Below are 25,911 nucleotides of genomic sequence, written 5' to 3' on the forward strand. Positions count from 1 at the left end.
CCTACTATGTCTCCCTGAAGGTTTCTCAACAGCCCAAGGAGTCATGGGGAATGAGCGGAGCTTCCTGGGTAGACGGCACAGGAGAACCCAGGAGTTGCTTTTGTTTCCCCGAAGCTGAGGGTCTCCTCCCCTTTCACAGAGGCAGCTCTGGGATCCCTCAGCTGAGTCTCCGGGTGGAGCCGCCCCAGCTCCTGGTTCCTGTGGGGAGACCAGAGCAGAGCAGAGACAGGGACACAGATGACTTGGATGCAATCCCCCCACAGTGCTGTGATGGGAGACAGGGCATTGTGGTGCCCAGCACCCCAGGGTAGCGCCTTTTCCCCAAAGTCTCAAGAGACCCCTACAAGGTCATTCCTTGAAATCTCAAGGACAGAGGGCTCCTCCTGAGGGAGCACCTCCCCCCCGCTGGACAATTCTCCTGACAGGATCAGGAATCTTCTGGACACTGCCTGACCTCTCCCTGGACTCACCCTGCCCTGGGATGGAGTCAGGCAGTCTAGAACCCACAGGGACCAGGACCCGGGCTGACCAGCCCCTCACCTCCGCCCAGGACTGAGGCATATCCTTGGGAGCCTGGTCAGCATCCCTGCTGCAGCCCCCAGCATCACCTCCTAGGGGCAACATAGGGACACGCAGTCGACACACAGGCCATTAAACCCTGAAGCTGGCTTTGGCTAAGGAGGTGGAGAAGGAGCCTGGTTTCCAGCCCTTTCTCCAACAGACACTTCTGGGTCCCTCCCAAATGTCTGTTCCATCCTACCCACTCTACCTAGAGGCCTAGGAGCTCCCTGATCTGTCAGGGGTCCCTGCACAGCTCCCCATTCCCTGCCTGGCACCACCTATGGGGGAGGCAGGGGGACCCCGGGGAAGTCCCCCAGGCAGAGCACACAGGCTGCCTAGGACACTCAGGGGCACATGGACACTCTCTGGGCCACAGTTCAGCCAACAGACCCTGAGGGAGGGTGTTCTCCAAACCTTGCAAGGAGCCCCAGCCATCTGATCTTCCCAAGACACGCAGGAAACCCCCTTCCCACCTGGGAACTGAGCTCCTGAGACATCTGGTCTTGGGTCTCTGTCCCTGGAAGCAGAGGCCGGGCGGGGCACAACCAGGGATGGCCCGTGGGTCCTTCACCAGTCATCACCCGGCTTGCTCCTTTCTCACGCCCAGAGTCATCTCTGGGACCCTGTAGCCAGGTGTCAGTCCAACCTCCCCAGACCTGAGAAGCCCGGGGAGACAGGTGCCCAGCTGGGATTCTCTGTTACAACAGAAATAATCCCCTGGATTTGGGGACCCTGGGGCTCTGTGTGTGGTACGACAGACTCAAGGCCAAGACTCAGCAGAACCAATTCAGGGTAGGGAGAAGGGCCATCTTCTAAGGAAACCGGGTCTCCCTCAGCCTTGCTATTCAGAGTGTGCTCTCCGGGGCCAGGACGATCAGCATCACCTGGGAGTTTGTTAGCGGCAGACTCTGGGGTCCACACCACACCTGCTGAGTCAGAATCTGCATTTTCACAGCATCTGCAGACCCTCCGTGGGCTCAGGAGAAGGAGAGGCGGCCCCACCCCCACATAATAGGCTCTCAGCCTGGCTGGGCATCTGCTGATGCAGCATTTCTGGGTGTCCCCTGGGCATCCACAGTCTTTATAAAGTTCCACAGGTGATTCCAGCGCACAGTGGGGGTGACATCTCTGTGACAAGAGTTCCTGAAGCAGCCCCCAGACTCCTGCTCTGAAGGGAAAGCCACACAGGGAAGGAGAGAGGGCTGTGGGGACGCTGACCCTGCACCTGACCCCGAGCTGTGGGGGTCACCGGGACCCAACGCCACAGGCTTCTGTTTGTCCAAACAAGGGCGTGTGCGCGCTCTCGCATATGCTGGGAAATCACAGCTGAAGACGGAGAGGCCTCAGCAGTTCCCAGGGAACCGCAATGTAGACAGAGATGAAAGGGGAAGAAGGGGGCAAGGGAGTCAGAAGGGAGGGGCCCTGGCAGAGACCCCGCCCCCGGCCCACGTGACCCCGCCCAGCGCTCCTCCCCCCAGAGGCCGCTAGCCTCAGACCGGACAGGACTGCAGTGCTCCTGAGCGTTTCTGGAGCAGAAGCTCTTCCCCCAGAGGGAGGGACGGGCCGGGCAGCAGGCACCATGGAGCCCCCCTCGGCCCCTCCCCGAGGAGGACGCGTCCCCTGGCAGGAGCTCCTGCTGGCAGGTGAGAGGGATGATCCCCTGCGAGGGGGCGGGAGGATGGGAGAGAGAGGCTGGCTGGGGTCTCCCGGGGAGGACAGGGCTCTGAGAGGCGACAGGGGAGCAGGGCAGGACCGGGGAGCCGGCTCAGCAACGGGAAAATCTTATGATCTGCAAGTACGGAGCCAAGGGCTGTTTCCCAAGTTACTCATCACTGAGGACTGAATTCTGAAACTGATAACAACAACCTAATCGCTGCCCCTTCCCACCAACCTGAGATCTTAACAGACAAACGCCAGACCCTGAGAGACATGGGGACACATTCATTCAGCCCCGGAGATTTGCAGCCTGCCCCACCCCTGGGGTACAGCACAGATCAGTCGAGTCCCTGCCCTCCCCGAGCTCACTTCCATGGGAAGGAAGACAGACAGGCAGAGATGTCTAGAACGTGATGTCAGGTACTGACAAGCACCAGGAAGGGAACAGAGCAGGGAAAGGTCAGATCATGAAGACAGAGGGTCTTTAGAGGAGGCACTCAGGGCAGGCCTCTCCCCAGGACCCCCTGAGTGGGAGCAGGTATCTGAGGGCAGGGAGGGAGTGAGCGACAGACATGTGAGGAAGAGGGTTGGAAACAGAGGAAATTAAGTTCAGAGGCGCTGAAGTAGTGTGGTCATGCCACTGACCTTGACCAGCAGGAGACACACACACACACACACACACACACACACACACACACACACACACACACACCCGTGCACACTCAGACACACACCCCGAAGCTGGGGGATTAGGACCTGCTCTGTCTCCAGGGCCCCAGCTCTCCCTCCAACACATAGGTCCAAATACTGATCTGTCTCCTCCCTTCCCTCCTAGTCTCACTCTTAACCTTCTGGAACCCGCCCACCACTGCCCAAGTCACTGTGGAATCGGTGCCGCCCGATGTTGCTGAAGGGAAGGATGTTCTTCTGAGTGTCCACAATCAGCCTGGGGATCTTATAGGCTATGCCTGGTTCCGAGGGAAAACTGCAGAGACCAGCCCTAAAATTATATCATATGCATTAGACACAAACGTAACTATCCGAGGGCCTGCACACAGCGGCAGAGAGACAATATACCCCAACGGGTCCCTGTGGTTCCAGAACATCACCCTGAATGACACAGGATACTACACCCTACAAACCGTGACTAGAAGTGTTCAACTTGAAAAAGTAACAGTACAGCTGCGCGTATTCCGTGAGTAATTCCTCTCTCCCCTCTGGTGTTGGGTGGGGTGAATTCTACTTCACACAACAGGATCACAGACCTGGATTGTACCTCCATTCCCTCTGCCTTATGTCCTGTATCGGGTTGGAACATTTAGTGTGGGACACACACAGTGGAGACAAACTTCCTAAGATCTGAATTCCCTTCCTGGATTCCAGCCACAGCACATTTGCAGCAAACAGAAGGACCACTCTGATGGGAGTAACTCAGCAGAGGGAGATTCAGTCCAAACCGCTGGGCTCCTCCCTGTGACTCTGAGAAAGACCCTGCAGGGCTGTCAGGGTCAGGCTTAATGGGCCCCTGGGATCCCCACCAGAGCTCAGCCCAGAAAGCCCCTGCCCAGACCCCCGTCTCAGGGCTCCTGACTCCAGTGACCCTGAGGAGTCCATTCCAGACGTGGGTTTTGGCTTCCTGTCAGGGGGGACTGGGAGCAACAATTCCCTGGCTGCCTGAGTCCTGAGGTTCCTGAGCTGGTCACCAGCCAGGGCTTGGCACCAAGAGCCACATCTGAGGAGGGGCAGAGGCTGGTCTTTTTTCCTGAGACTTGGGGTGGAGAGCAGAGATAGGCAAGGTCTCTGGGCCACTGTCTGATGGCCCTGGGGGATAGGAGACCCCAGAAGAAGGTCAGCGCCCCCAGGGAGGAACAGAGGAGAGAAGATGCTCCTGGCAGCAAGTCCTGCACCAGGATCAGGCCGAGGGAGCCGTGTCTCATGGAGGCAAGTAACAGTTGTTTATCCGGGCAGCTCCTCTATACCAAGCCTTCGGTCAGGTAATTGTGGAGGATTTAAGGTTAATTACAGACAACATGGCAAGCCTGAGACCATTTACTTGATTTTATTGAGGGGAAACAGAGGCACAGGGCGATGCAGACACTGAATCAGAGTCACACAGGCAGATCACAATCCTACAAAGTCTGTCTGCAGGTACAGGCCTGTCTCCTCCATCCAGGGGGCCTTATTAGGCACCTGTGGATCCCAAGACCAGTTGTTGGATCAGCCCTTTTCTCTTAGGATCTACAGCTCAAGGTAGATTTTCTGGTCTGGGAAGTGAAAGCAAATGGAGAATTAATGTTTTTACTCAAGAACTAAATTCATCAACGACCAGAGTCAGTTGGGGAATGCCCAGGCCTCCCCTCAGGTGGCCAATCCACAGCTCCTGCATCGGACTTGGAATCACTTATCGTTTCCTGATGTGCTGATGGCATCCCACTGGAGTGTAAGGGAAAGGACTCTGCCCTCTCCTCCCGACGGCATACCCCTAACTGGCACAGGGCCCAACACCTCAATTGCTCTTTCATGAAGGAGGGAAGGAATGAATGAATGATTCCCAGGCTCTTCAGAGTCTCGACCCTGGATGCACAATTCTAGGAGGTTCTGGCCACACCTGTTCCCTGTCCCTCCAGGGGCTGAGACCCATGTTGTGTCCCTCTGGCCACCAGCCCCTCAGGCCACTGCCCGAGAGTCTCACGAGGACTGTGGTGTTGCTCAGCCATGGGAGGATCCCGCCCCTGGGGCGGCTGTGGGCTCTTAGTGCCCGGAGTCTGTGAAGTCCCTTGTGACCCTCACTGCTCACAGCCTGGGACATTTCTGGCTCTCTGCTCCGACCTTGTCCCTCATCTTCCTCCTCCTGCTCCTTTCCAGCTGGGACTACCCCTGCTCTGCACAGCCGCCTTTACTAACCCTTAAGCCTTCCCTGGATTGTCCTGCTAACACCTGTGGCCCGCCCGCCCTCCCAGGCAGCAGCAGAGGACACAGAAATCCGAGCGGCATCCTCTGCCGGGCTCCGTCAGGAGCCAGATCCCCCAGGTCACCAGGAGAGCGAGCTGTCACTGGGCCCTCATCCAGAACTCTTTCCCTCTGTGACGCCAAGTAGAACACTCCCCATGACAAGGACATGGGACCCCTTGATCTCCTCCTTACATGACTCCAGCAGGGAGTCAAAGGCTGGAGGGCAGGTCTGCAGTCCCCAGGAGCTCATGGGCTCATCTCATGCCTGTTACTCCTGACTCACGTGCTCGTCCTGGTGAGGCTCTCGTTCTTCCCAGGGGTTCCCCAGACCCTCCCCCGGGGGGCTGGCCAGACCCTGCGCCTTCCGACTGCTTCACTGCTTGTTTCACACGCACGGGGGTGCTCCTGAGGACACCTTCACCGTAGGGTGGGATCCTCTCACACGGTGCGATCCTCCAGTCCCTGTCCTTTCACTTAGATGCTGCCCAGTTTGGGTAAATTGGATCAAACTTGTGTTTCCTGAGGTCAAAAGAAAGCCTCATACAAGCATTGGGTTTCTTTCCATTTTGCTGTAGAAATTGGGGGCAGGGACTTTCTTTCCTAAATTGACTGACATAACACATATCATTTCTACTGATTTGGTATCATTCCTCCCTTTATATAACAGTGGCATCTCAGACTTTCCCCGATCAATTCGCTTTCTTTTTTTTTTTTTTTTTTTTTTAGGTTTTATTTATCCGACAATGAGACACAGCGAGAGAGGGAACACAAGCAGAGGGTTGGGAGGGAGAAGCAGGCTTCCCCCTGAGCAGGGATGCGGGGCTTGATCCCAGGACCCTGGGATCATGATCTGAGCCGAAGGCAGACGCTTAACGACTGAGCCACCCAGGTGCCCCTCAATTCTCCTTTTTAATAGGACTCACATGTCCTTCTGTACCCAGGGAGTCACTGATTTCAAATCCACTATAACATCTTCCTTCGGTCATCATGTGATCGTGGTTGGACTGCAGAACTTGGTCTACAACATTATAGTGCTCCCTAGGGAGATATTCCTCTAGAAACTGGTCTTAGATTTTTCAGGTATTATTGATTTTCACATATGGAAACGATTTAATTTCTCAAATTTCTATCTCATAACTGTGTTTACAAATGGTCCATGAAGGCCAGACGCCCTCCCCCCCCACTCCCCCACCTACCATCGGTCACCCCTTCTGCATTTGAAAACACCCACTTGTATTTCAGGAAAGACCAGCATGGTCCTCACTGGCCTCTGCAGTGGGAAAACAGACTTTAAAGACTGAGCGCAGAGCACATAGTTCTCTGCCACAGCCAGCCAGGCCCTGCCTGTCCCCCTCACTCTTTTCTGGAGCATTTCTAGTCTTGACTCTGCTCCACCACTGTCTCAGGTCAGTCACCATGGAACACCTGGGCAGAACTGACCTACTTCGTGGCCCCGCAGCTTGAGTGCTGGACTGACCTCCAGACTTGGCCCTGGTGTCCCCTGGTATTACTTCTGCTCAAATACCCGCTTCCAGGCCATGCTGTCCAGGGTTCTCCAGGCTTATGAGCTCTGGGAAGGCCCATCATTACCCATCTCCAGGACAACCGTGGAAAGCAAGGCCTAGGGGAGAACACCTGTAGGGTGACTGGTGTAGGTCTGTGCCATAGAAAGGGCCTCAGCACCTGCACTTTCCAGGTCAGGCCTCTGAGGTTGGTCAGTCAGTTGGTCAGGGAAGAACCAGCCGAGGCCCAGGGTGGTCTCTGGCTCCCTGTCCTGTGTCTTCTACAACCAACCCTGATGCTTCTTTGACCTGAGAAGGCCTGTGCTTGCTCTCACACGGAGAGCAGGTGGCCTGTGTTCTCTGAGCGCTCAGATCCTCTTGCATTTGTCTTGAGCTTCACAGACCTGCCTTATTCTTTGAAGGACTCAGGTACCACCCAGGGCAATGTTGTCTCTGTTGTCTGCACAGCGGAGTTACCCAAACCCAGCATCACAAGCAACAACTCTGACCCCGTGGAGAATGTGGATTCTGTCGTAATATCGTGTGGACCTCAAACTCCGAGCACAAGCTACCTGTGGTCAGTAAACAGGAAGAGCCTCAGGGCCAGCGCCAGGCTGGTGCTCTCCCTGGACAACAGGACTCTCACTATACGCCGTGTCACAAGGAATGACACAGGACCCTATGAGTGTGAAACTCGGAACCCAGGGAGTGCCGGCCGTAGTGACCCATTCACCCTGAATGTTCTCTGTGAGTAACTTCCCTTCCTACCTGGCCCGGGCTGCCAGCCCAAATCCACATGCCGTGGGCCAGGCCCATCCATCCTTCTGGGGTCCGAATCCATGACTCTCAGCTGGACCCCCAGGCTGGCCATGGCTTCTTGTCCCAGGCCAACCTGGGCAGGCCCTGCCTAAGCCAAGACTGGATGGGGATGGACAGTTCTTCCCTGAGAAGGTCACCAGCCTGTGAGGAGACAGGGGTGAATGTGTCAGACCCAGGCTCAGTGAACAAGGGGGATTTTACTGGAACTTTTTCAAGTGAGGTTGGGACCCAGCTCAGAGGGACACTGTGGCCCTAATACACACCAGGAGCTTCGGTTACCCTCAGATTATATCACCTGTGGCTTTATTCTGTTTGCTCCAGATGGCCCGGACGCCCTCACCATTTCCCCCTCAGACTCCTATTACCATCCAGGGGCCAACCTCAGTCTCTCCTGCTATGTAGCCTCTAACCCGTCCGCACAGTATTCTTGGTTTATCAATGGGAGGCCCCAGTCATCCACACAGGAGCTCTTTATCCCCAACATCACAGCGAATGATAGTGGATCCTATGCCTGCCTCGCCTATAACTCTGGCACTCGCCTCAATAAGACCACAGTCAAGACTATCACAGTCTCTGGTAAGTGGATCCCTGGAGCATCTGCGTGGATCGCCGTGGTGAAGGTCTGTCTGGCTTTCAGCAAAGAGCCTAGAAGTAGTCATTTCCCATTTGCTCCCAAATCTGTCCCTGAACTCTCCCATTAGATGTCTGCAGAGGTTTCTACCCTTAGTTCTCATGGCAGACCTGGGGTCCAGCTGGAATGTGGGGAGGGGGGTTCTCAGCTCCAGAAAGCCCCATGCATTAAATGGGGCTTTGCAAATAGGGAAGAAAAAAGGGTCCTCAGGTTCAAGTTGTTTTTGTTGTTGAATTGCAGGAGTACTTTATATATTCTTGATATTAATCTCTTACCAGATAGGATTTGCAAATGTTTCCTTCCAATCCATGGGTTGCCCTCACTCTTTTTTTTTTTTTTTTTTTAGTGAACTTTAGTTGACAACCTCGTGACATTAGTTTCAGGTGTAGCACATAGTGATTGGACAACTCTATATGTTATGCTCTACTCAACACAATGGCAGTTTTCTATTTTGATGCAATCCAATTCATCTATTTTTTTCTTTTGTTGTCTCTGCTTTGGGTGTCATATCTAAGAAATCACTGGGAAATCCAGTTTCAGTAAGTTTTTGCATTACATTTTCTTCTAAGGCTTTTATAGTTTTGACTCTTATGTTTAGATGTTTGGTCTATTTTGCGCTAACATTTGTACATGGTGTACAAAGGTCTACGTGGTGGAAGGTCAGGTCCGACTTCATTCATTCGCATGGATATCCAGTGTTCCCAACACCATTTGTTGAATAGATTTTTTTCTCCATTGAATGGTCATGACAACCTTCTTGAAAATCATTCAACCCCATATGCCAGTGTTTGTTTCCGGGGTGCCTATCCTATTTCATTGGTCTCTATGTCTGTCTTTATACCAGATCCCCATTATTATTGGTTAATGTAGCTTTTCAGTCAGGAAGTAGGAGTCCTCCAACTTTGTTCTTTTTCAAAATAAGTATTGGAGGCCCCTGATTCCATGTAAATTTTTGGAAATTCCTATTTCTGAAAAATAATTCCTTCAGAATTTGATGGGGGGGCACTTGGCTGGCTCAGCTGGTTGAACATGCGACTCTTGACTTCAGGGTTGTAGGTTTGAGTGCCATGTTGGATATACAGATTACTTTAAAATAAAATCTTAAAAAAAATTGATAGGGATTACATTGAATCTGTGGATCTCTTTGGGTAGCTTTGTCATCTCACCAATATGAAGTCCCATCTTCCATGAACATGGGATGTCTTTCCATTTATTTGTGTCCTCTTTAATTTCTTTCAGCAATGTTTTATAGATTTCCATATACAGTCTGCTGACTCATTAAGTAATTACTAAGATTTTGTTCTCTTTTTTCCTAAGTATTTTATTGTTTTTAATGTTATTGTAAGTGGAATTGTTTTCTTAAACAGAGTGATTTTTGTATGTTGATTTTTGAATCCTACAACTTTGTTGAATTCTTAATTAGTTCAACAGTTTCTGTGGGGTGGGTGGGGATCGTTAGGGTTTTGTACATAAAATTTCACGTCATCTGCAAAGAGACAGAATTGTACTTATTCCTTTCCAATTTCATTGCATTCTCTGTTTTTTTTCTTCCTAATTATTTTTGCCTGGACTTCTGTACTGTGTTGAATACCGGTGCTAAAAGTGGCATGTTTGTCTTCTACTTCCAGTGTTTCACCATGGAGTGTAATGCTAGCTGTGGGTGTTTCCTAGTAAAAGTCTTCTTCAGAGTGAGAAATCCTGTACATTAAAAACTCTTTGATTCCTGCAGCGCCTGGGTGGCTCAGATGGTTAAGCGTCTGACTTCAGCTCAGGTCGTAATCCCAGGGTCCTGGGATCGAGCCCTACATCGGGCTCCTGGCTCTGCGGGGAGCCTACCTCTCCCTCTCCCTCTGCCTCTCCCGCGCTCATGCTCTCTCTCTCTCTCTCTCTGTATCTCAGCATCTCAAAAGAATAAATAAAGTCTTAAAAAAAAAACCTCTTTGATTCCTAAATGTGAAGATGGTGCAGGCAGCTTTTATTCCCTAGTAATTCGTAAGTATGTGAATGCCTTCCCTACTTTACATGAAGCTGCATTGGACACAAAGATAGAAGAGCTACGAGTCCTCCTCCCCCACTATCCATGGAAAGGTATATAAGGAATGAGACATGATCTTTTAAAGTCACAAAATGTTCAAGAAAACAATCACACAGAAATCCACGGGAATAAAAAATTTCACCTGATGATGAGGATGCGGGACATGTGACCTTAGAAGAGGTTCCTGGTGCTGATGCTACAGAGATGTTCAGGCAGAGCAGACCCAGGACTGAGGGCCAGAAGGGAACTTGAGGATCAGAGGGGGAGGTACAGCCTTCTCCTTACAGAACGTCACCTGAACAAAGACACTCCACCTTCTGCAGACAGCAGGGCCATCCTCTGACGCACCTTTACAGAGCTTGCTTGGGCCTTCAGAGTGGCTGAGATCGTAGAGGAAGGAGCGTAGCCCCAGGGCCCAGGCCCACTCTCATTCCAACACTTCCTGTGTTTCTCCCCTGAGCCCGTGGCCCAGCCCTCTGTCCCTGCCAGCAACATCACAGTCACAGAACATAAGGACTCTGTGGTCCTGACCTGCTCCACAAATAACACTGGGGTCTCCATCCAGTGGTTCCTCAATGGCCAGAGTCTAAAGCTCATGGAGAAAATGAAGCTGACCCAGGACAACAGCACCCTCACCATATGCCTTGTCAGGAGAAAGTATGCTGGGAATTTTCAGTGTGAGATCTCCAACCCAGTCAGTTCTAGCAAAAGTGACCCCATCAGGCTGGATGTGAGCTGTGAGTGAACCGCCACCTCTCCCTCTCCTTCCCTGTATATTCTACTGGCAGGGGGTATGAAATGGATGCAGGCCTGGAGGAGGTAGGAGCCACCTTCAGAGCCTCTAGGGCAATGTGGATAAAATCCCTGGAATTAGACTAATCTTGTTACCACTTGGTTCTGATGTGTACCAGCTATTGGAACTCTGGCAAGATGCTGAACCTCCTGAGCCTCAGTGTCCTCATCTGTAAAACTGGAAAGAACAGCTGGATCTTAGGGCTGTTGTGAGGGTTGTTAATATGAGTTCATGAGATGAAATCCTGAGCCAGCATCATATACAGATTCAGGCTCAATCAAATTTAGCAGCTATTGTCCTTTTGATATTAAGGTTTTGGTTACTAGCTAAGTCTCGGGGATTTGGGATTAAGTGTTGTCTGATTACGTTCCAGCTCGGTGACCTTCACTGATTTACTGAAGCCCTTTACATAGTCAGATGCTCATTTTGGACAGTGGGGATGACACCTGGCCCCCTCATGGACAGGGAAGCAGCAGATGAGATAAACGTAAAGTATTTCCCACGTGCCTGGCACAGGGCCAACCTCAAAAGCAGTCAGCTAATGTTATTCTCTTTAAAGTGTTGAGTGAACAGGTAAGGGCCTCCCTCTAAGAACATTGATAGAGATGGAAAGGAAGACCCAGGGGAAGAGGCATAATGTGAGAGGAAAATGAACAGCACACTGGCACTGGCCCCGGGGCGGGGGGACAATGTGAAGAATGAAGCAAGTCCAGGGTTTCACCATGTAGAAGAGAAATGATGCAGCGGTCAAGGGGGTGGGGACACTGTGGTGACAACACACACATCACCCAGACCTCAGTGGCCTTTCCTTCCTCCCTAACCAGGCCCTTTCCCCACGGCCCCTCTTGGCTTCCCCAGATTTGACTTGGGACTCATTCCCCTCCCGTTTTCTCCTTATTTCAGATGAAAGAAGCACCACAGGTCTCCCTGTGGGGTCCATCATTGGCATTGCAGTCGGGGTCCTGGTCGGACTGGCACTGTCGGCCGCCCTGGGGTGTCTCCTGCTCCACACAAGGACTGGAAGGTACGATGGCATTTCCCACAAGCTGATCCTGTCCCCCAGCTGAGCCCTGGCCAGGAGGGGACCCCACCCTGACCTAGGATTCTGGGCTGGCTCTTCCAGGCACCCAACTGCCCCCTCGATTTTCCCTCTCATTCCTTCTGGCTCCTTCCTCACCAGCTGCTGACCAGGGTGCTTCTTTCCCAGCTTCCTCGGTTTTACATTAGGGACAACTAGGGAACAGCCCCTCAGGGTTGTCTGCATTCAATTGACAAACCTACATCTGTGCTCATAGGACTAAATACTCAGTAAAGAGCACCTCCCGTGGGTTATTTAAGTCCACACGCCCTGTGAGGGGCAGTTGCAGCCTCAGGACCTGAGGCCGGTCCTGGTCGGGGTCACGCAAAGGAGAGTGGAAGATCCTGACAGGCCAGGTGGGGTCATCCCCTAAATGGCAGATGCATGAACCGCAGTCCCTGTTGTGTGAGATCAGAACACCTGGGTTCGGCCAGGTGGAGGTCCTGGGATGTCCTTATGCCTCTTGCCCAGGCAGATGAAGATGGAGGACGGGCCACTGTCACATTTCAGCATCCTCTGGCCTGAGGGGGCGAGGGTCTGGCCACAGCAGGGGCACCACATTCAGGGATCGAGCTTACCCGGGGCTCCCCAACTGTCCTACACACATGGCTGCAGGCTTGACCCTTCCACTCAGACAAACCCGCATGTCTGATTCCTTTCCTGGGTCCTTGATCCCTTTTCAGGACACTTTCTCCTAGAAGCCCATCAGCCTGTGGGGCTTCCCCTGTGAGCCCAGGACAGAAGTGCTCCCAAGACCTTTCCTAATCCCCTCTCCTGGGCCCTCCCTCTCCTAAACAGCACTGGTGGAGAGAGGGGGTCTGTAACCCCTGCCTGGAATGAGGATCCTCCTCGTGCCCTCCTCTGACACCAAAGCTGTGACCTCTCCCTGCACCCCTCACATGGAAGCCTGATCTCTCCTAGGGCCAGTGGCTGCCGTGATCTCAGAGAGCTCTGGCGCCCAGCATCCACCCCCCGTGAGTACATCGTCAGTGCGGGTGGGACCCGGAGCCCCGGAGTCCTGCCCACATTGTCCATCCTGCTAGTCACTCCGCAGGGCCTCTGACCCTTTGTCTGGGTCTCCTGCACAGGGGACCTCAGCTGGCCATACTCCCTGACCTGTAGAATCCAGATCATAGGTCAGCACCTTACCCCCATTGGGCCCTAACATGGCCAGTGGGTCTGTCCCTGGGAGGTGCTCCTGCTTCCCTGTTCTCTGAGAGCTGAGGACCTGTCCCCTCCTGGAGGGTGGCCCCAAGCGTCTTCACAGCCCTGGTGCTAACTCCTGTCTCTGTCCCCAGGCCATGGTCCAGCCAGCAGCTCCGCATCCCCGGTAAGCCCGGCCCCTGCACCACTCATTCCACTGGGGTCCAGGCTGTGCTGGCTCAAGGCGGGTAACCAGCCAGTTCAGCAGCACAGAGCAGACCCTGCTTCCCTCAGAGGAGCCAGGACAAGGCAAGCCCTGTTCTGGCCAGGAGTGGACCCTCTTCAGGGGCAGGACCACCCCCCAGCGTGTCCTGAGTTCTCCCTGCTCCCCTGAGCTGGCCAAAGGAGAACGCTGGAGTCCAGATAGGGGCAGTGTAGGCACTGGGAGCACCAGCTAGGGGTCCTGGGCAAACAGAAATGGGTGCAGTGGACAGTGGTCGGGCCTGGGGAATCGGTCAGCAGGCTTGGAGAAGGCATTTCTAGAGACAGAACCAGTCACTCCCATAGAGAAATGATCCTCCTCTGACTACCAACACTCATTCTCTCCTATTTAGGACTCCCTGCCCAGCCCCACCACAGCCGTTCCTATCTACCAGGTGAGTGTGGGCAATGACTCCTCTGTTCCCCGAAGCCCAAGGGGGCCGAGGATCTGCGCCCTAACTGCCCCTGGCTGTGATTTCAGGTTCAGGAAACAAGAGAGTAAGAGGGACAGGGCATTGTGGGAGGAAGGAGGGGCCGGGGGCAGACACTGCCACACAGCCAGGCTCCCAGAGAGCAGCCCAAGTGGTCCTCGAACTTGAAAGTCACCCAGATATGTTCCAGGAAGGTGACAGGGGCTCAGAGGCCTCTTCTTCTTTTACAGGAATTACGACACCCCGACACAAACATTTACTGCCAGATCGACCACAAAGCAGAAATGGCTTCTTAGTTTCCCCTGGGAACTGCTCCTTCCAGGGCCCTCCTGAGACCCCAGACTCTAGGTGGAGTCAGGAGCTGCAGCCTGAGCCGGAGAACCGGCTCTCCCCTCTGAAGATATTCAGGGACATGGACCCGGGGTCGGGTCCCAACTGATTTCTGGAGACCGCTACAGGCTGCCCTGAACCCAGAACAAAGGCCCCCATTTCCCAGGAAGTGGGGGTTCCCAGGAAAAGTGTCCTGACCCCTGACCCACTGGGGATGATCTGAGAGGATCTGAATAAAAAGGACTCTTCCCCTCCTTGGCTTTTTTTTCTGAATGGTCATTTCTCTTAGCAGAAATTCCCCCAGGGGCACCTAGCTGGTTCAGTGAATAGAGCATGCTACTGAATTTTTTTTTAACGTTTTATTCATTTATTGGAGGGAGAGGGAGAGAGATCAGGAGCAGGGGAGAGGGGCAAAGGGAGAGGGAAAAGCAGACTCCCCACTGAGCAGGGAGCTGGACGTCGGGCTCCAACCAAGGACCCCGGGACCATGTCCTGAGCCGAAGTCAGACGCTTAACCAACTGAGCCACCCAGACACCCCGAGCATGCAACTCTTGATCTTGGGGTCATGAATTTGAGCCCCATGTGTGGCACAGAGTTTACTTAAAAAATAATCATGATAAATGTAAAAAAAGAAAAAGAAAAGAAATTCCCCTGAAGCTCTGGGTCTCTTCTCTCCTGGGTCACAGAGGGAAATGTTACCTCTGAGTTGACCAAGCCCCCATCTCCAGTCCCCCAGGATAGAGGAAGGGGTGGGTGGTGTGGACATGTTGGCACCACGCTAACTAGAACACCAGAGCTGTGGCCAAACCGTGAGAGAACTCAGCGGTCCTCACATCGCTCAGGGACCCAAGCTATAGACACTCCCAGTGTTTATAAATGTGGTTTGGGTGTCGGGAGCACAGAACATGGGGCCTCTGACGAGCACATGAGGATGAGCCAGGAAGGAGTAGCTGTGGGCATCAAACCAACCACAGAGAAGGATGAACTGGGCATCTTTTCCCTTGGCTATTCTTTAAGAGTAGGTCAGCTGGCAACAAATTTTCATATTCTTCCTCATCAGAAAATTTCCTTGTTGCCCCTCATGATCCTCCTGAGGATCATCTTGCCAGATACAGGATTTGTAGTCGATTAGAAACACCTGCCACTTCCTTCTGGCCTCCATGCTGTCAGATACAAAACCTACCATCACTTGCTTAAATCATTGTTCCTTAATAAGCAATGGGTTGTTTCTCTGGCTCTTTTTATTTATTTATTTTTAAAGATTTTATTTATTTACTTCAGAGAGACAGAGTGAGAGAGAGAGAGAGCACAAGCCAGGGGGAAAGGCAGAGGGAGAAGCAGCCTCCCTGCTGAGCAGGGAGCCCAACGCAGGGCTGGATCCCAGGACCCCGGGATCATGACCTGAGCCGAAGGCAGATGCTTAACGACTGAGCCACCCAGGTGCCCATCTGTGGCTCTTTTTAAAGATTTTTTTTCCTCTTGTGTTTAGTTTTCACAAGTTTGCCATGTGCCTTAGTGTGACTGCCTATCGTGTTTGGGGTTCACTCATCTTCTTGGACCATTATTTCTTCAGACACTTTTCAGTCCATATTGTTTTCCTACTTCTGGTATCCAGTGGCACCAATGTTAGATCCTTTCTTTTTTTTTTTAAGATTTATTTATTTATTTGAGAAACAGAGTGTGCTTATGAGCAGGGGGAGGAGCAGAGGGAGAGGGAGGGAGAGAATCCTCTAGCCGAATCCCTGCTGAGTGCTAAGAGACCACAAGTCAAGGAGTATGGGCAGACTCCAGAAACTGGAAAAGGCAAGAAAATTGATCCTCCCCCAGAACCTCCAGAAAGGAATGCGGCCCCGCCAAAATCTTTATTTTAGCCCAGTGAAACCCATGTTGGACTTCTGACCTCCAGAACTGTAAGATAAAAAATGTTGCTTTTAAGGCACCGTCTTTGTGGTAATTTGTTACAGCAGTAATAGGAAGCAAATATAGAGTTCATATTAGATTATATTGTTGTATGAATATCAAACTGGGCGAGCATGCTCATCATACTGTGGATAGATAGGAGAAAATCTCGGTTCTGGTGAGATACGGGCTGAAGGAGTTAGGGTGAAGTATTAGATACTTATAACTTCCAAGTGATACATCAAAAACTCATATATATATATATATATAATGAAAAAGATTTGTGTGCATGCACGTGCATATAGTTTCATCGATGCAGACAGAATAGAAATGTGACTTTGATAAATAAGCATGAAAGGTATATGGGAGTTCCCTCTAATAGTCTTGTAACGTTTCTCTAAGTTTGACTTTTTTTTTTAATGGGGGTGAGGCCTTATGTTTTAGAAGTACACACAAAACTGTTTAGAAACAATAGTATATGGCTCAGTTGGTTAGGTGACTGCCTTCGGCTCGGGTCATGATCCTGGAGTCCCGAGATCGAGTCTCACATCGGGCTCCCTGCTTATCGGGGAGTCTGCTTCTCCCTCTGACCCTCTTCCCTCTCGTGCTCTCTATCTCTCATTCTCTCTCTCTCAAATAAATAAATAAAATCTTAAAAAAAAGTGTATGATTTCTAATATTGAATCCGGTCAGTGGAGGAGTAGAAGGGAAAGAGAAACAACAAGGTTCATCATGAGTTGATACTTTGGAGCTGGAGATGAGTACTTGGGGGATCACAGTACCATTCTCTCTATTATAACATGTTTGTATACAAACTCTCTTTTGTATACATTTAAAATTTCCCATATGAAAAGACTTCAAGGAAAGAGAAAAATATTTCCAGCTCTGAAGTTTTATCAGTGAGTTCCACAGAACTTTCAGCACAAATCATCTCAAAATTATACAAATTCATCCATAGAACAGCGAGAGACTATGTCCCCAACTGACTCTGGGGTTCGTATAACCTTTGAACTGAAATAGGAACAACAACAAAAGTACAAAAAGAGGAAAATATCAGGCCAATCATACTCATGAACAGAGAGCCAAAAATGTTAATCAGGACATTCTCAAACCAATTCCAACAGTATATACAATAAGACAGTACACCGTGACTAAATTCCAATTGTCCCAGGAAAGCAAAGGTTCAATATTAGAAATTTATAAATGGGGGAGGGGGGAACTGTGTGGCTTGGTCGTTTAAGTGGCTGGCTCTTGATTTTGGCTCAGGTCATGATCTCAGGGTCGTGGTACTGATCCCTGCGTCAGCCTCCGTGCTCAGTGAGCGGTCGGCGTGAGGATTTCTCTCCCTCTTCCCCTGCACCTCCTCCTCCTCAAATACATTAATTAACTTTTTAAAAAAAATTTATAAATGGAAGAGGGTAAGAATTTCTAGGGTGCCAGCAATGTTCTGTGTCCTGACCTAGCTGCTAGGTACATGGGTGTGTTCAATTTTTGAAAACTCAGTAAGCACAGCACTTCGTTCTGTATCAGTCCTACCCCCTCAACTTGTTTCATGATATACACTCTTTGAAAAGACCAGACCAGACGTTTTGACTTGTAGGATGCCCACATTCTGACTTTGTTTCCTTATGGTGTCATTTCACTTGCTTCTCTCAACCCTGTATTTCCTATAAATTGGAAAATGAATCTCAAAGCTTGCAGAGATTCGGGTGATATTTTTTTGGCAAGAATGCTTCCTGGGTTTTCTATTGCATCATATTAAGAGGGACATCCTAACTACTTGTCTAGACCTTATGCCAATATAACTATTTTCATGACATAAAAATTGATCAGTGGGCATTTTTTTAGGTTTTTCTTTAAATTCCAGTTAGTTGAGGTGCCTGGGTGGCTGAGGAGGTTGGGTCCTGATCTGAGGGTCGTGGGATCAAGTGCCATGTAGGGCTTTGTGCTCAGTGGGGAGTCTGCTGGAGATCTTCTACCTTGCCCCTCCCCGCTCGCTCGCTCTCTCTCTCTCTCTCAAAAAAAAAAAAGTCTTTAAAATTTAAAAAATAAAGGGTGCCTGGGTGGCTCAGTTGGTTAAGCGACTGCCTTCGGTTCAGGTCATGATCCTGGAGTCCCGGGATCGAGTCCCACATCGGGCTCCCTGCTGAGCGGGGAGTCTGCTTCTCCCTCTGACCCTCTTCCCTCTCGTGCTCTCTGTCTCTCATTCTCTCTCTCTCAAATAATAAATTAAAAAAATCTTAAAAAAATAAAAAAAATCAAATTTAAAAAATCAAATAATTTCCAGTTAGTTAACATGCGGTATATTAGTTTTAGGCGTACAATATACTGATTCAACACTTCCATAAACACCTGGTGCTCATCACAACCAGTGCCCTCCTTCCTCCCCATCCCCTATTTCACTCGTTCCCCCACTCACCTCCCCTCTGGCAACCATCAGCTTGTTCTCATAGTTAAGAGTCTGTTTCTTGGTTTGCCTCTCTCTTTCTCTCTCTTTTCCCCCTATTCTAATTTGGTTTGTTTCTTCAATTCCACAGGACTGAAATCAAAGGGTATTTCTCTTTCCCTGACTGACGTATTTCACTTGGCATAATACACTCTAGCTCCACCCACATTGTTGCAAATGAAAAGATTTCATTTTTTTTTTTTTGTGGCTGAGAAATATTCCATTGTATATATACACCACATCGTCTTTATCCATGTATCGACTGATGGACATTTGAGCTGTTTCCATAGTTTGGCGATTGTAAATAATGTTGCTATAAACATCGGGGTGTGTTTATCCCTTTCAATTAGGATTTTTGTATCCTCTGGGTAAATACCTAGGAGAGCATTTGCTGGATCACTAGGTACTTCTATTTTTAACTTTGTGAGGAAACTTCCTACCGTGTTCCAGAGTGGCTGCACCGGTTTACATTCCCACCAACATTCAGGAGTGCTCTCCTTTCTATTCAGTGGGCATTTTTTTTTTTGTGTGTGCAAAGACAAATTTGTATACAGAAATTAGAGGATTACAAAACTCTCTACCATGTTGCTCCTCAACGGAAGGAAAGCTGTCTATGGCAAGCCCACAGCTAACATCATACTCAGTGGTGAAAGGCTGAAAGCTTCTCTATAGAACCAGAAATATGACAAGGGTGCTCATCCTCACCACTGCTATTCAGCATAGTACTGAGAGTCTTACAGCAATTACACGAGAAAAAGAAATAAAAGGCATTCATGCCAGAAAAGGAGTAAAATTCTCTTTGTTTGCAAATGACAGGATCTGCTATAGAGAAACTCCAAAGGCTCCATGAAAAACTGTCAGATCTAATAAATTTAAGGAAGCTGGAGGATGCGGGGGCACCTGGGTGGCTCAGTTGTTTAAACATCTGTCTGCCGTTGGCTCAGGTCACGATCCTGGGGTCCTGAGATCGAGCCCCGCATCGGGTTCCCTACTTGGCGGGAAGCCTGCTCTCCCTCTACTGTTCCCCCTGCTTGTGTTCTCTCGCTCTCTCTGTCAAATAAATAAAATCTTTTAAAAGCAAAAAGGAAGTTGGCGGGTGCAACATCAATCTACAGAAGTCAGTGCATTTCTATCCACTAACAAAGAACCTATGGCAAACTCCCTGGAAAACAAAAGAATCCCATTTCCAATGGCATCAGAAAGAATGAAATGCTTTGCCCTGGCATGGCCCTGACGGGTGGAAGCAGGCACCGGGGCGGCAGGGAGTAGTCCAGTCTGTAGGGTCAGAGGCAAGGGAGCTCTGCTCTGTGGACACCAAAGATGCTGCTTCGGAGGCAACCCCCAGGCCCCACAGGTCAAGGAATAAGCAGAGTCCATTCAACCAGAAGAGAAGCAAACACAAACACAGCATGGCTTGAGTCTCTACTCATAGGAAGCAAGATCAAGGTCCCTATTTGCCACCACCAAGAAACCAGAGCCTGTAGTTTTGGAGTACTGCCCAAAGATGCACTTGCTTGTGTCTTGCCATTTGGCTTTGCAAAGGCGTCATAGCTAGCGGAATGCCAGAGTAAATTCCATTCCTTGGACAATCTGCTCTCTTTGGCCCAGGAAATAGCAGGAACCGCTGCTTATGTGTGAAGAATGCAAAATAAAGGATGCGTTAAAGGAAAAGGGACATTCACAGCCTTCACCTTCCTAAACTCTGTACCTCTTGAAGTTTCTTACACCTCTGAATTTGTACACATTTAACTTTTCAACTGTACTTTAAAATAGTATACTTAGAGTGGGACAGAAACATCGTGATACTCTCACTCTATTGGGATGCTTCCTGTGGAAGATTCTCAATGAAATTGAAGAGCAAGGGGTGCCTGGGTGGCTCAGTCGTTAAGCATCTGCCTTCAGCTCAGGTCCTGATCCCAGGGTCCTGGGATCGAGCCCTGCTTTGGGCTCCCTGCTCTGTGGAGAGCCTGTTTCTCCCTCTCCCACTGCCCCTGCTTGTGTTCCCTTTCTCACTATGTCTCTCTCTGTCAAATAAATAAATAAAATCTTAAAAAAAAAAAGAAAAAAGAAAAAAAAAGAAATTGAACAGCAAAAGTTTTCCTACTGTTTAAGAACCTATTGAGAGCGCCTGGGTGGCTCAATTGTTTGAGCGACTGCCTTCGGCTCAGGTCAGGATCCTGGAATCCCCGGATCGAGTCCCACATCAGGCTCCCTGCTCAGGAGGGAGTCAGCTTCTCCCTCTGACCCTAGACCCAATCATGCTCTATCATTCTCTCTCTCAAATAAAAAAAATCTTAAAAAAAAACCTATTGAGAGCTCTACACATGGAAAAGAAATTATGTTGCAACTAACTTGTTTACAGCTAAGTAAAAGAATTCAGTCTTCTCTGAAAAAAAAAAGGAAAAGAAAAAAAAGAAACAATAAAATAATTTGGACTAATTGTAACCCAGGAAGGGAAAGATCTTTAGACTGAAAACTAGGAGACTCTGATGAAAGAAATTGAAGCAAAGGCAAATAAATGAAAAGATATCCCCTGTCCATGGGTTGGAAGAATTCATACTGTTAAAATATACCTACTACTCAACATGACCTACAGATGCACTGCAGTCCCATCAAAATTCCAATGGCATTTTTCAGAGAGAGAGAAAAAAGCAATTCTAACTTTTGGATGGAAGCACAAAATATGCCAATAGCCAAAGAAATCTTGGGCAAATAGAACAAAGCTGGAGGCATCACTCTTCCTGATTTCAAACTACATGACAAATCTGCAGTAATCAAATAGGTATGCCATGTGACAGCCCTCCACCAGGTTTAAGTGTTCACCCCTTGCTTGCTGTCCTAAGTCCCATGATCTGTAGCAGAACTAACCTACTTTCCTTGGGATTTGCAGACTACTGGCCTCAAGGAGTGTAGGACCAAACTTTCCCAGGAGATAAGGCCTGCCTACTTTGGAAAATAGGTGCCCTGGGTGTCAGCAAGGCTGTTCAGGGTTGTGTCCATATATGACTAACCGCCTGGGCACCTGCTTCTCCTGCATGGAGCCACCCTTTCCTTTCTCATGCCTTCCCCTTTAAAGCACCCTCCAACCCTACTCTCCCTGGATGGGGAACATGGTCTTTGAAACATGAGTCCACCATCTTCCCAGCATGCCAGCTTCCTGAATAAAGGAACGTTTCCTTACCAACCATCACTTGTCTCTCAAGTGTTGATTTATGAGGCATGAGCAGCCGAATCTGAGTTCGGAACTGGTTCTCTGTCAGGTAACAGTCTTGACAGAAAGACAGAACAATGGAACAGAACAGAGAGCCCAGAACTAAATCCGTGCATTTATATAGGGTCAATGCATCTTTGACAAGGTGTCAGAATCACAGTGCGAAAGGGCAGTCTCTTCAACAAACGATGTTGGCAAAAGTGGATATCCACATGGTCAAAGAATGAAATGCAGCACTTACTTTACAAATACACACAAATCAACTCAAAATAGATGTACGACTTAAGTATAAGACCCAAACCATAAAACTCCTAAGAGAAAGCATAGGGGAAAGCTTGATGACACTGGTCTTGGCAATGACTTCATGAATCTGATACCAAAAGTACAGGCAACAGAAAGGAAAACCAACAAGTGGGACTATATCCAAACTAAGAAGCTTCTGCACAGCAAAGGAAACCATCAACACAATGAAAAAGCAGCCTACCAACTGGGAGAGACTATTTTCAAACCATGTAGCAGATAAGGGGTTAATATCCAACATATGTAAGGAACTCTTACAACCAGATAGTAAAACGTAAATAAACTGATTTTAAATGGGCTAAAGACTTGAACAGGCGTTTCTCCAATGGCCAACGGGTATGTGAAAAAGGGAAATGCAAATCAAAACCACAGTGAGATATTACCACACACCTATTGGAATGGCTGTTGTTAAAAAACAAAAACCAAAAAAAAACAGGCACCTGGGTGGCTCAGTCGGTTAAACGTCTGCCTTCAGTTCAGGTCACGATCCCAGGATTCTGGGATCGAGCCCCGTGTTGGGCTCTCTGCTCAGCACGGATCCTGCATCTCCTTCTCCCTCTGCCATTCTCTCTGCTTGTGCTCTCTGCTTCTCTCTATCTCTCTGTCAAATAAATAAATAAAAACCTTTATTTAAAAAAAAAAAGACAAGTGTTGGTGAGGATGTTGAGAAACTGGAACCCTAGCAACCCGATGCAGAGAATGCAAACTGGCACGGCCACTCTGAAAACAGTATGGAGTTTCCTCAAAAATTAAACATACAACTGCACTAAGATCCAGCAATCCCACTTCCGGGTATTTCTCCGGAAGAACTGAAATCGAGATCTTGAGGAGATTATTACAACACCTGTGTTCACTGCAACACTATTCACAGTAGCCGAGATGTGGAAACAACCTAAATGTCCATTGAGAGACGAAGGGTTGAGGAAAATATAGCACATACATATAATGGAACACTATGAAGAGATTTCATACGCAGTGTTAATAAACTAAAAAAAGATAAAAGAAAATGAAAACGGTTATCACAGTCGAAACAAAAACAAACACCACACTGAGATGCCACCTCACATACAGTAGACTGCCTAAATATTAAAAAGACTTTCCAAATTAAGTGTTGTTGAGGATGGGGGGCCACTGGAACTCTCCTAAGTCGCTAGTGAGAAAGTACAATTAAAACTCCTTTGGAAAACAGTGTAGCCTGTTTTTCAAAAAATTAAACCTGTGCCTCCTCAGCAATCCCCTCACTGCACTCCTGGGTGGAACTGTACCCAAGAGAAATGAAAGCACGTGCCCGCTTCAAAGACTCCTGCCCAAAAGTTCCTGGCAGGTGTACTTGTAATCGCCCAGAGTTGGAAACAACAGAAATGTGCATAAATGAGTGAATGAATTAAAAACAAACAACTTTCTGCATCCTTCCAATGTAATATAACTAAGGGATAAAAAAGAAAAAAAACTGAAACTTCAATAACATGGAACAATGGGTTAAGTTAAAAAAATGACACTGAGTAAAGAAGTCAACCCTGGCCCCAAATTATATTGTTTGATTCCACTTCTCGAAATCCTAAAAAATTCACACTAATCTATAACAACAGAAGCAAATGTAAGGTTTCATGGGAACATGGGGAAGGAGGGTCAGAGGGGGTGGAAGGAAAATAATAAAGAGGACATGAGATTTTTGAGAGGAAGGGACATATTCAGTATCTTCATGGAATGACTCTAGGAATGACTTCTCCGCATGCCCGTGGCAAAACGTATTAAATTGTATCCTTTCAATATGTTCAGTGACTTCTATGTCAACTAAATTCAATAAAGTGGCACAAATTATATATCCACATATGAAATATTATTTCAAGTACACTTTTTAAAAAAATAATACAACTGGATAGAGGGGCTTTTTCGTCCGCATTTCCTGCAAAGTCCACCAGAGGGCGGCAGAGCTGCTCTACGCCTGGGCGCCTTTTTCAGCACCCACAGCCCAGCAGGGTCTGACCCTCCCCGGCCTCACCCCGTCCCAGTCCTCCTGGCTCTCCAGGATCCCCACACTGGACCCCCTCAAGCTCCTCCGACCAGCCGGGTGTCTGCCCCCTGAGACTGTCCCTCTATGGGCAGCTAGTCCCTCCACACCCTCTGTCCTATGAGGGGCGAAGTTCCACTCACATTTCCAGTCTCAGCCCCAGGTCACTTTCTCAGGAGTGCTCCATGGGACCCACCATCAGCTAAGACCCCCTGACATGCTCCAGACGCACCAGACGCTTTCCCTTCCTGACCCTTCTCTCGATTCTAATTGACTCCTCAGTGCCATGATTTCCTGACTGCCCAGGGCCCTGTTCCAAGGGAAACCCCAAGAGTCCAGGGCCCAATCTGTCCTGTTCTCTATAGAGCTCCCAGGACCCAGCCCAGGGCCTGACAAGTCAGAAATGCCCAGTAAATACTCGTTAAATGCGTGAGGGAAACCACACAATGGAAGCATGTCACCCCCGTGTCACCTGGGTTCGGAGCCTCTTCCCTGCGGACCCAGGGCATTGGCACCAGCGTGGGAGGGGGCCAGCACGTGCCCGAGGCTGGCCCTGTAAGGCTGTCAGGCTTTTCCCCCTCCGAAATTCAGGAGGAACGACAGGGGCCTCCTCCAGTTGGAGGTCAGACCCCCATTCATTCCCAGAACACGGACACTCCCATCTCTGTCTGTGACGGACTGCTCTCCCCGGAGGGCCTGGGTGGGCAGCGGTGTCCCTCCTCTGCTCTCAGAGATCTGACCTGCCACAGATTCTGGATCACCAGCCCAGCTGCAGTTACGACCAGGGGAGTTCACAGCCCTACCCTGCCCTCCAAAGACATCAGGGGGTGACTCCTCTTCCTGAGGGCCCCTGGTCTGTGGGGACACCTCCTATGTCTCCCTGAAGGTTTCTCAATAGCCCAAGGAGTCGTGGGGAATGAGCGGAGCTTCCTGGGTAGACGGCACAGGAGAACCCAGGAGTTGCCTTTGTTTCCCCGAAGCTGAGGGTCTCCTCCCCTTTCACAGAGGCAGCTCTGGGATCCCTCAGCTGAGTCTCCGGGTGCAGCCGCTCCAGCTCCTGGTTCCTGTGGGGAGACCAGAGCAGAGCAGAGACAGCGACACAGATGACTTGGATGCAATCCCCCCACAGTGCTGTGATGGGGAGACAGGGCATTGTGTAGCCAAGCACCCTAGGACAGCGCCTTTCCCCAAAGTCTCAAGAGACCCCTACAAGGTCATTCCTTGAAATCTCAAGGACAGAGAGCTCCTCCTGAGGGAGCACCTCCCTCTGGGTGGACAATTCTCCTAACAGGATCAGGAATCTTCTGGACACTGCCCGTCCTCTCCCTGGACTCACCCTGCCCTGGGATGCAGTCAGGCAGTCTAGAACCCACAGGTACCAGGACCCGGGCTGACCAGTCCCTCACCTCGGCCCAGGACTGAAGCATATCCTTGGGAGCCTGGTCAGCATCCCTGGTGCAGCACCAGCATCGCCTCCTGGGGGCAACATAGGGACATGCAGACGACACAGAGGCCATTAAACCCTGAAGCTGGCTTTGGCTAAGGAGGTGGAGAAGGAGCCTGGTTTCCATCCCTTTCTCCAACAGACACTTCTGGGTCTCCCCCAAATGTCTGTTCTGTCCTGCCCGCTCTACCTAGAGCCCTAGGAGCTCCCTGATCTGTCAGGGGTCCCTGCACAGCTCCCCATTCCCTGCCTGGCACCACCCATGGGGGAGGCCGGGGGACCCCGGGAAAGTCCCCCAGGCAGAAGACACTCGCTGCCTAGGACGCTCAGGGGCACATGGACAGTCTCTGGGCCACAGTTCAGCCAACAGACCCTGAGGGAGGGTCTTCTCCAAACCTTCCAAGGAG

General features: G+C 49.9%; 1 protein-coding gene across 4 annotated transcripts; it reads left to right on the forward strand.

Moving 5' to 3' along the window:
* The first annotated feature begins 2,028 nt into the window (after positions 1–2,028).
* Positions 2,029–14,446, forward strand: LOC148163231 (cell adhesion molecule CEACAM6-like). Of its 4 annotated transcripts, XM_088026904.1 has the most exons (11): positions 2,029–2,204; positions 3,053–3,412; positions 7,140–7,418; positions 7,812–8,066; positions 8,140–8,141; positions 10,617–10,893; positions 11,853–11,973; positions 12,949–13,001; positions 13,326–13,357; positions 13,785–13,826; positions 14,093–14,446. In XM_088026904.1, the coding sequence occupies exons 1-11, from the start codon at positions 2,141–2,143 to the stop codon at positions 14,156–14,158; spliced, it is 1,551 nt and encodes a 516-aa protein (XP_087883030.1). In that variant the 5' UTR covers positions 2,029–2,140; the 3' UTR covers positions 14,159–14,446. The 4 variants fall into 4 exon arrangements, with proteins under 4 accessions (XP_087883030.1, XP_087883027.1, XP_087883028.1 ...); XM_088026901.1 differs by lacking the exons at positions 8,140–8,141; positions 10,617–10,893 and having other exon boundaries at positions 2,030–2,204; XM_088026902.1 differs by lacking the exons at positions 7,812–8,066; positions 8,140–8,141; positions 10,617–10,893 and having other exon boundaries at positions 2,030–2,204.
* Positions 14,447–25,911: the final 11,465 nt, after the last annotated feature.

This window comes from Eumetopias jubatus, unplaced genomic scaffold (assembly GCF_037043125.1).
Source record: "Eumetopias jubatus isolate StellerSeaLion01/CBP00866 unplaced genomic scaffold, mEumJub1_p1.0 scaffold_10, whole genome shotgun sequence".
Classification (NCBI taxonomy): domain Eukaryota; kingdom Metazoa; phylum Chordata; class Mammalia; order Carnivora; family Otariidae; genus Eumetopias; species Eumetopias jubatus.